Source organism: Thalassophryne amazonica, chromosome 7 (assembly GCF_902500255.1).
Source record: "Thalassophryne amazonica chromosome 7, fThaAma1.1, whole genome shotgun sequence".
NCBI classification, from domain to species: Eukaryota; Metazoa; Chordata; class Actinopteri; order Batrachoidiformes; family Batrachoididae; genus Thalassophryne; species Thalassophryne amazonica.
Window position 1 is genome coordinate 84,614,164 of NC_047109.1, and position 11,036 is coordinate 84,625,199.

General features: G+C 39.5%; 1 protein-coding gene across 2 annotated transcripts in view; it reads left to right on the forward strand.

Annotated features, from left to right (window-relative positions):
* The window catches only part of tmem245 (transmembrane protein 245), a 39,286-nt gene extending 34,958 nt beyond the window's left edge, over positions 1–4,328 (forward strand). For both annotated transcript variants that reach the window (XM_034174908.1, XM_034174909.1), the window contains one exon: positions 16–4,328. In XM_034174908.1, coding sequence (XP_034030799.1) covers positions 16–61 — 46 coding nt within the window. In that variant the 3' untranslated portion in view covers positions 62–4,328. The remainder of the gene's footprint in view (positions 1–15) is intronic.
* The last annotated feature ends 6,708 nt before the right edge of the window (positions 4,329–11,036 follow it).

An 11,036-nucleotide genomic window follows, 5' to 3' on the forward strand; every position in this document is an offset into this window, starting at 1 on the left:
GCTTGTCACTCTCAGGGTCTTTGCAGAATCTACCCCTTCCATGCTGAAGACCAGTGAATAATTAGAAGTGCCATGTCTGCTTTGGGGAAGTGGTCCCTTCCCTGAGATTCCACTCTATAGGGTCCATCCTGCTCAGGAGATGGATGTGCAGCTGTTGGCTAAACCGTGATGCCCTCTGCTGATGTCTGGTTCAGATTGTGTAATTATGCACAGGCTGATCCGAGTCTACGCCCTCAAAACGCCTTGAGGATTGGTGGGGAATACATTGCTGATCACATCTTGCAGGTTTTAGTGCCTAATCTAATTTTCTTTTTTTATATAATGTCATATGAAATTATTCTTGTGTCCATGTGTTGTTTGTGGGTGAAGCCATATGGAATGTGCGATACACAAACGCCCTGGTTCGTAGATGTCACGTCCTGACTCTAAGGTATAAGGTTGTTCAGTATTTATACATTCTTTGGTCCTACCGGAGGGACGTTTTTGGTGAAGGTTCAACTGAGCAGAAAACCTTTGTTATAGATCTCTTCAGTCCTGGGACAGAAAGACGTCGTTCATGTTACAGTGGTCGATTAAAAACATCTCGTCTATAAAGGCTTCTTTATGCAACTAAATACAACATACATGTGTATATTAGTAGTGTGCCTGCTGCTGATTGTCATCCACCTCTTCATTGCCAGTGTAGAGCAAAGTGGTAAAATTGTTAAGACAAACTTGCGTAGCGTCTCTTCAAAGGTTTCCACCATTTTTGTTTTGTTGTTCCAAAAGAATGCACCCACACATGCATTCACTCCAGTGGTTGTACGTTCTCTGTAGCTGTATGTGTTTGTGTCAAGTTAATTTTGGTTTCCAACAAAAGCACTTGAACAACACTAGATATGTATGACATCAATGTTTGTGCCTTAATGTCAGTTTTTGTTGCCACTGTTTTGTTACTGACAGATTTAAGGTTCAGATCTGACAGATGTTGGACATTTTCAGTATCTGGCATGCATTTGACAGTCCATCTCCGCTGTAACACAGAAGCAGCTAAAACATACGCCAACTGGAGCAGGCAGAGCTGGAGCGGAGCGTTATGCTGTCTTTAGTCTCACTAACTGTAGTTGACAGGAAATGAAATGTGTAAAGCAAGAAATGTGCTTCACAATTACAGCATTTCAGTGTCGCTGCCAAAAAAGAAAAAAAAAATTAAATGCTGCAGAGTAAGACTGTGAAAGTGTAACAACTATACTGCTCTGTCTGATGTTAAAAGGCTACTGAGGCTCCGCTAATGCGAGTTTTCCTAAAAACAAAACTAAAAATAACCCCAACACATTTTGTTGCCACGTTGTACATGTAGCAAAGGGGATTAAAGCATGACTACATGTGAAGTGTTGCTGAAAGGGGATGTTTTTTAAAGTTTGGGTCTGTGTGCTGCACAATTACCCCGGGGGCCGGGGTTAAAAATGTCATAATGTTGCCAGATCTGAAAGTTGAAAGTGGCCACTGGTTATTATTAATGAATAGTTATGTTTTTGATGTGTTAATGTTAGGTGTGTATTGACTCATATTTGTTCAGTGGATCATTTTGGTTTCATTCTTACTGTTTGTTTTTACACTTATTTTATTTATTTCCAGTGTTTTTATTTGGCATCTTCATGCAGCCGTTTGACAGGTCTGCCTTGAAAATTTGATATGAAATCTCAGCGTGTGTTTTATTGTTATTTTTTTAAACCTGGTTAACAGCAGCAACTGGACTCTAGTCTGCAAGATTTTCATTACTCATCTGAGCTGCTTTTTCAGTGTGAAATAAATTAATGAGCGAACCAAAGAGAAACCCTTCAGAGAACTTCTCTATTTTAAAACCAAAGAGTTGTTGAGGTGACCAGTAGAAGAAGTTGATGGATGTATGACGTTCCATATCTTCCTGAGGGAGGATGAAAGGAAAACATTTCATGTTGCAGAAAGATGATGCCTTAACAAAGGTTTTTGCTTCCACAGTGCTCCACCTAAACATAGTTTTAACTTGTGTTCAGAGAAGAAACAGTTGTGTTGCTGTTCCTCTATGTCTTCACTGGCCAGTGCTTCTTTTTTGCACCTTCTGTTGATGTTTGCAAAGCACTTGTTTCAGTACACAGTGTGACAGAATCTCAGATTTTTTCCCCCCAGTGAATGCTGGTATTTATCAGGGATGTGTTCTGGTTCCTACAATGTTCAATTGCTTTCATGGATTGCGTGTTGGGTTGAGTTGTGGAAACCAGCTGCTTGGGTGCCTTTTTTTGTGAGGAAATATTTCCTGACCTTTACTTTGTGGACGATGCTGTAATCATTGCAGAATCAACCTGACTATCACCTCAGAAACTGAGTGAGGAATTGGAGCATGTGGATTTGAGATCGGAATGGATTAAAACTAACTTCCAAGCTTTCAATGACTTCCTCCACTCTGCTGTCACAAGTGTATCTGTATGTGTTGAAAGGCTTGAACCTCTAGACTCTAGAGACTTCTCATCAGTGACATTCAGGGGACACCCTTCTTTCACCTGGCTGTGGTAGATGTACAGTTACTTTTAAGAGTTGGGGATGAAGATGGGCTGGTTATCTGTCTAGGTGGCTGCCATCAAGTTAGCCAAGATAGTTTATTGTAGTATGGTGGATGCGGCACTATACACCTCAGGTCTGAAAGGACCAGTGCATGTTCCCAAACCTGAACTCATTGGAGGCAGTAGTGCACACACAGACCAGAAAATGTAGGTTAGCACAGCATTGCATAGTGCGACATCTCTTTCTGAGAGGGAATATATCCTCAACTAAAAGAAAACAATTATGTGGCTTCTTATGTAATGACATTTATCAGTATTTTTTGGAGTATAAATTGCAGGTTTTTACTAGTTTAGGACGTCCTTCAACTCTTATACTCAGAAATCACAATTACTTGTGAATAACTATTTATATAGGAGTTTCCCAGGAATCAAAGCACTAAACAAAAATAAACAGCAATAATTAAAGTGCAATACAGCAATGCACTAAAATCCAAAATTGAGAGAGCTGATTTAATGTTTATTTTTTTTGTAATGTTTATAATGCTGTGGCCCAGGAATCTAGATCAATCTGACTATTTTTGTCCAAACTGTGTCATATAACATCTGGTATGTTGTCTTATCCCATATGTTGTTCAGCTTGCTTATTTTTGGAGTTTAACAGTCCTTATGTTAAGTAACTGCACAGGCTGTGGTGTGCACATCATAGCCTGTGCAGTTAGAGTTCCAGTCCCTTGTTAAACTTGTCAACCAGCGGAAACAGTTATAAAGTGAGTTCCATATACAAAAAAAGTGAGACTTGTACTCCAGTGTGATTTCTTTCTTTTTTTTTTTTTTTCCCCCTCTTCACAATGCATTTTTTTTTTTCTTGAGTTTGCGACTTATAGTCTGGAAAATACAGCATTTTTATTTTTTAAAGATCAAGCTCCTCCACCTCTTCTGTTATAGTGTTGCTTTTGTAATCCATCACCCGCTGCATGCTGAGTCTTCCCTAGCTTCCACCGTGACATGAGGCCATACACATATGTGCAGGTCCCATGGGATGGTTGGTCTATGGGTTTGGGTGTTCTTCTAGGAACAGCCAGGTGTGACAGGGGAATCTTTGGATTGTGGGCAGCCTGGTAGCTGTGTCTCAGCCCTGAGCCCAGTGATCCCACATGGGTGTCTGCTATTACCCACTGCCAGGTGGATGGGGGTGTCCAGGCTGAGATCTGTGGGTTTCTGGCTGCGTCTCCTTGGACACTCCCCATTGGTCTTGTGTGTGTGTGTTCACTTGATGGGGTATTGTTTGGTTGTCCTGCTGTTTTCAGTAGTCTCTGTAGGTTGGGAGTTGATTTGGGCCTCCTGTTCCCTGTGTGTGTGTGTGTGTGTGTGTGTGTGTGTGTGTGTGTGTGTGTGTGTGTGTGTGTGTGTGTGTGTGTGTGTGTGTGTGTGTGTGTGTGTGTGTGTGTGTGTGTGTGTGTCTCTCTCTCTCTCCACTCTCTTGTAGTGCACGGTGCGTGATGTTTGCCGTGGGCTCCCTGTGCAGCCCTGCATGCAGGGTGGAGCCTGTGGCATGGATGCAACTTCTCGCATTCATTCACTTTTTCACATCTCATTATCTGTCACAGTAGGCAGATGCATTTGGAGCTGTCACATGTGCACTCGCATAACTGACATTCACTCAGTATCTAACTCCTGGCAAACTGCATACTTTTACCAGTAAGCATGGTTTGGTGTTTTTCATCGGTTTCTATGAGATTTATTGTTACTGTCTTTTTTGTTACCCCTTAAAACTGGGGGAGAAACAGGAGCACTACACTGTTGCAAAATAAAAAAAGTATATATGTTCTTCATGGTATGAGGTAACTGTGACTCGTACTAGTTAAATATACAGGAGTTTAAAAAAAAGAAAGAAAAGGAAATATCTTTATATTTTTTATGCCCAGAAAACTCACTCTGTACTTTGACTTGCAGCACTTGACAAAAAATTTAAGTTTGTCACTTGATGCACCAAAAATACAAAAAAAGAGAGAAATTAATTCTGTTTGTGATGCAGCACATTTGTCATACATGGATTTTGTGAGCTGTCAGAGCTTTGTTTTCACTGAAACTAATAGATTTTCTGGCACTTTGTTATTGATATGCACTGAATCAATAAACACCATTTTTTTGTTGTTGTTTTTTTGTTTTTTGTTTTTTAACTTTGATCATTTTCACTTTGGAGTTACAGTTAATAAAGAAGCAGTGAAGTCTTGAAAAAGTGATTACTTACAGTAGTGTTCAGAATAATAGTAGTGCTATGTGACTAAAAAGATGAATCCAGGTTTTGAGTATATTTCTTATTGTTACATGGGAAACAAGATACCAGTAGACTCAGATTCTCACAAATCCAACAAGACCAAGCATTCATGATATTCATGATTGGAGAGAGGAAAACTTGTACGCAGGTGCAAAAAATTATAGGCTGTTCATCTACAATGATCTCCAATGCTTTAAAATGGACAAAAAAAAAAACAGTGACACGTGGAAGAAAACGGATAACAACCATCAAAATGGATAGAAGAATAACCAGAATGGCAAAGGCTCACCCATTGATCAACTCCAGGATGATCAAAGACAGTCTGGAGTTACCTGTAAGTGCTGTGACAGAAGACGCCTGTGTGAAGCTAATTTATTTGCAAGAATCCCCCACAAAGTCCCTCTGTTAAATAAAATACGTGCAGAAGAGGTTACAATTTGCCAAAGAACACATCAACTGGCCTAAAGAGAAATGGAGGAATATTTTGTGGACTGATGAGAGTAAAATTGTTCTTTTTGGGTCCAAGGGCTGCAGACAGTTTGTGAGATGACCCCCAAACTCTGAATTCAAGCCACAGTTCACAATGAAGACAGTGAAACATGGTGGTGCAAGCATCATGATATGGGCATGTTTCTCCTCCTATGGTGTTGGGCTTATATATCGCATACCAGGTGTCATGGATCAGTTTGGATATGTCAGAATACTTGAAAAGGTCATGTTGCCTTATGCTGAAGAGGACGTGCCCTTGAAATGGGTGTTTCAACAAGACAATGACCCCAAGCACACTAGTCAACAAGCAAAATCTTGGTTCCAAACCAACAAAAGTAATGCCTTGCAGATGTGAAGAAATCATGAAAAACTGTGGTTATACAACTAAATACTAGTTTAGTGATTCACAGGATTGGTATATAAAAGCAGTTTGAACATAATAGTTTTGAGTTTGTAGTGTCAACAGCAGATGTTACTACTATTGTGAACACCCCCTTTTCTACTTTTCTACTTTTTTTTTTTTTTTTTTTTACTAATAGCCCAACTTCATAGCCTTAAGAGTGTGCATATCATGAATGCTTGATCTTGTTGGATTTGTGAGAATCTACTGAATCTACTGGTACCTTGTTTCCCATGTAACGATAAGAAATATACTCAAAGCCTGGATTAATCTTTTTAGTCACATAGCACTACTATTATTCTGAACACTACTGTATATGGACAGTGAGACTTCTGAGTGTCTGCAGTGTCTTCCTTCTAAAAAGATGGATATTTTTTCATGTGTAATCTGCAGAAACAAGTGTGTGTAATTGGTTAATTTGGTGAATTAGTCATTTATCAGAATTTTCAAATACATTCCTGTTCAGAACATTGAGGAAACTTCTAACTTTCAGGTAGTCATCAGAACTGCAGTCTAAATTTGTTGCTCTACTTCTGTGGATACCAACTTCAAATTAATTTTAACAGTAAGCAAATTGCTAAAGGACAAGAATTTTTATTTATAAATACTGTCTTCTTTCAGCTGCTCCCGTTCGCCACAGCAGTTTAATCGTTTCCCTGTCCCCTGTAGATTCAAATTCAGATTCTTTGTCATTGTAACAAGTACAACGGGAAGTACCATCCTTTCAGTGCAAATATAAACCTGAGTAAACCACATGCAGACTTGAAAGGCCTGGAGAAGAAAAAAATAAACATGAAATTTAAGAGTGGAAAATGTGTTCAAATTACAAATAAAAAACCAACCAAGTACGTAGTAGCAAAAAAATAGATTTTATATAAAAAGAGAAAAGTATGTACAAAACTGGATATTTCAGTGGCAGTGGATATTGCATACAGTAGTGTTCAGAATAATAGTAGTGCTATGTGACTAAAAAGATGAATCCAGGTTTTGAGTATATTTCTTATTGTTACATGGGAAACAAGGTACCAGTAGATTCAGTAGATTCTCACAAATCCAACAAGACCAAGCATTCATGATATGCACACTCTTAAGGCTATGAAATTGGGCTATTGGTAAAAAAAAAAAAGTAGAAAAGGGGGTGTTCACAATAATAGTAGCATCTGCTGTTGACGCTACAAACTCAAAACTATTATGTTCAGACTGCTTTTTTAGCAATCCTGTGAATCACTAAACTAGTATTTAGTTGTATAACCACAGTTTTTCATGATTTCTTCACATCTGTGAGGCATTAATTTTGTTGGTTTGGAACCAAGATTTTGCTCATTTACTAGTGTGCTTGGGGTCATTGTCTTGTTGAAACACCCATTTCAAGGGCATGTCCTCTTCAGCATAAGGCAACATCAATCAATCAATCAATCAATCAATCAATTTTTTATATATAGCGCCAAATCACAACAAACAGTTGCCCCAAGGCGCTTTATATTGTAAGGCAAGGCCATACAATAATTATGTAAAACCCCAACGGTCAAAACGACCCCCTGTGAGCAAGCACTTGGCTACAGTGGGAAGGAAAAACTCCCTTTTAACAGGAAGAAACCTCCAGCAGAACCAGGCTCAGGGAGGGGCAGTCTTCTGCTGGGACTGGTTGGGGCTGAGGGAGAGAACCAGGAAAAAGACATGCTGTGGAGGGGAGCAGAGATCGATCACTAATGATTAAATGCAGAGTGGTGCATACAGAGCAAAAAGAGAAAGAAACAGTGCCTCATGGGAACCCCCCAGCAGTCTACGTCTATAGCAGCATAAGCTTTAGCAAAAAGGAAAGTTTTAAGCCTAATCTTAAAAGTAGAGAGGGTGTCTGTCTCCCTGATCTGAATTGGGAGCTGGTTCCACAGGAGAGGAGCCTGAAAGCTGAAGGCTCTGCCTCCCATTCTACTCTTACAAACCCTAGGAACTACAAGTAAGCCTGCAGTCTGAGAGCGAAGCGCTCTATTGGGGTGATATGGTACTACGAGGTCCCTAAGATAAGATGGGACCTGATTATTCAAAACCTTATAAGTAAGAAGAAGAATTTTAAATTCTATTCTAGAATTAACAGGAAGCCAATGAAGAGAGGCCAATATGGGTGAGATATGCTCTCTCCTTCTAGTCCCCGTCAGTACTCTAGCTGCAGCATTTTGAATTAACTGAAGGCTTTTTAGGGAACTTTTAGGACAACCTGATAATAATGAATTACAATAGTCCAGCCTAGAGGAAATAAATGCATGAATTAGTTTTTCAGCATCACTCTGAGACAAGACCTTTCTGATTTTAGAGATATTGCGTAAATGCAAAAAAGCAGTCCTACATATTTGTTTAATATGCGCTTTGAATGACATATCCTGATCAAAAATGACTCCAAGATTTCTCACAGTATTACTAGAGGTCAGGGTAATGCCATCCAGAGTAAGGATCTGGTTAGACACCATGTTTCTAAGATTTGTGGGGCCAAGTACAATAACTTCAGTTTTATCTGAGTTTAAAAGCAGGAAATTAGAGGTCATCCATGTCTTTATGTCTGTAAGACAATCCTGCAGTTTAGCTAATTGGTGTGTGTCCTCTGGCTTCATGGATAGATAAAGCTGGGTATCATCTGCCTAACAATGAAAATTTAAGCAATACCGTCTAATAATACTGCCTAAGGGAAGCATGTATAACGTGAATAAAATTGGTCCTAGCACAGAACCTTGTGGAACTCCATAATTAACTTTAGTCTGTGAAGAAGATTCCCCATTTACATGAACAAATTGTAATCTATTAGACAAATATGATTCAAACCACCGCAGCGCAGTGCCTTTAATACCTATGGCATGCTCTAATCTCTGTAATAAAATTTTATGGTCAACAGTATCAAAAGCAGCACTGAGGTCTAACAGAACAAGCACAGAGATGAGTCCACTGTCCGAGGTCATAAGAAGATCATTTGTAACCTTCACTAATGCTGTTTCTGTACTATGATGAATTCTAAAACCTGACTGAAACTCTTCAAATAGACCATTCCTCTGCAGATGATCAGTTAGCTGTTTTACAACTACCCTTTCAAGAATTTTTGAGAGAAAAGGAAGGTTGGAGATTGGCCTATAATTAGCTAAGATAGCTGGGTCAAGTGATGGCTTTTTAAGTAATGGTTTAATTACTGCCACCTTAAAAGCCTGTGGTACATAGCCAACTAACAAAGATAGATTGATCATATTTAAGATCGAAGCATTAAATAATGGTAGGGCTTCCTTGAGCAGCCTGGTAGGAATGGGGTCTAATAAACATGTTGATGGTTTGGAGGAAGTAACTAATGAAAATAACTCAGACAGAACAATCGGAGAGAAAGAGTCTAACCAAATACCGGCATCACTGAAAGCAGCCAAAGATAACGATATGTCTTTGGGATGGTTATGAGTAATTTTTTCTCTAATAGTTAAAATTTTGTTAGCAAAGAAAGTCATGAAGTCATTACTAGTTAAAGTTAATGGAATACTCAGCTCAATAGAGCTCTGACTCTTTGTCAGCCTGGCTACAGTGCTGAAAAGAAACCTGGGGTTGTTCTTATTTTCTTCAATTAGTGATGAGTAGAAAGATGTCCTAGCTTTACAGAGGGCTTTTTTATAGAGCAACAGACTCTTTTTCCAGGCTAAGTGAAGAGCTTCTAAATTAGTGAGACGCCATTTCCTCTCTAACTTACGGGTTATCTGCTTTAAGCTACGAGTTTGTGAGTTATACCACGGAGTCAGACACTTCTGATTTAAAGCTCTCTTTTTCAGAGGAGCTACAGCATCCAAAGTTGTCTTCAATGAGGATGTAAAACTATTGACGAGATACTCTATCTCCCTTACAGAGTTTAGGTAGCTACTCTGCACTGTGTTGGTATATGGCATTAGAGAACATAAAGAAGGAATCATATCCTTAAACCTAGTTACAGCGCTTTCTGAAAGACTTCTAGTGTAATGAAACTTATTCCCCACTGCTGGGTAGTCCATCAGAGTAAATGTAAATGTTATTAAGAAATGATCAGACAGAAGGGAGTTTTCAGGGAATACTGTTAAGTCTTCTATTTCCATACCATAAGTCAGAACAAGATCTAAGATATGATTAAAGTGGTGGGTGGACTCATTTACTTTTTGAGCAAAGCCAATAGAGTCTAATAATAGATTAAATGCAGTGTTGAGGCTGTCATTCTCAGCATCTGTGTGGATGTTAAAATCGCCCACTATAATTATCTGAGCTAAGCACTAAGTCAGACAAAAGGTCTGAAAATTCACAGAGAAACTCACAGTAACGACCAGGTGGACGATAGATAATAACAAATAAAACTGGTTTTTGGGACTTCCAATTTGGATGGACAAGACTAAGAGACAAGCTTTCAAATGAATTAAAGCTCTGGGTTTTTGATTAATTAATAAGCTGGAATGGAAGACTGCTGCTAATCCTCCGCCCCGGCCCGTGCTACAAGCATTCTGACAGTTAGTGTGACTCGGGGGTGTTGACTCATTTAAACTAACATATTCATCCTGCTGTAACCAGGTTTCTGTTAGGCAGAATAAATCAATATGTTGATCAATTGTTATATCATTTACCAACAGGGACTTAGAAGAGAGAGATCTAATGTTTAATAGACCACATTTAACTGTTTTAGTCTGTGGTGCAGTTGAAGGTGCTATATTATTTTTTCTTTTTGAATTTTTATGCTTAAATAGATTTTTGCTGGTTATTGGTGGTCTGGGAGCAGGCACCGTCTCTACGGGGATGGGGTAATGAGGGGATGGCAGGGGGAGAGAAGCTGCAGAGAGGTGTGTAAGACTACAACTCTGCTTCCTGGTCCCAACCCTGGATAGTCACGGTTTGGAGGATTTAAGAAAATTGGCCAGATTTCTAGAAATGAGAGCTGCTCCATCCAAAGTGGGATGGATGCCGTCTCTCCTAACAAGACCAGGTTTTCCCCAGAAGCTTTGCCAATTATCTATGAAGCCCACCTCATTTTTTGGACACCACTCAGACAGCCAGCAATTCAAGGAGAACATGCGGCTAAACATGTCACTCCCGGTCCGATTGGGGAGGGGCCCAGAGAAAACTACAGAGTCCAACATTGTTTTTGCAAAGTTACACACCGATTTAATGTTAATTTTAGTGACCTCCGATTGGCGTAACCGGGTGTCATTACTGCCGACGTGAATTACAATCTTACCAAATTTACGCTTAGCCTTAGCCAGCAGTTTCAAATTTCCTTCAATGTCGCCTGCTCTGGCCCCCAGAAGACAATTGACTATGGTTGCTGGTGTCGCTAACTTCACATTTCTCAAAACAGAGTCGCCAATAACCAGAG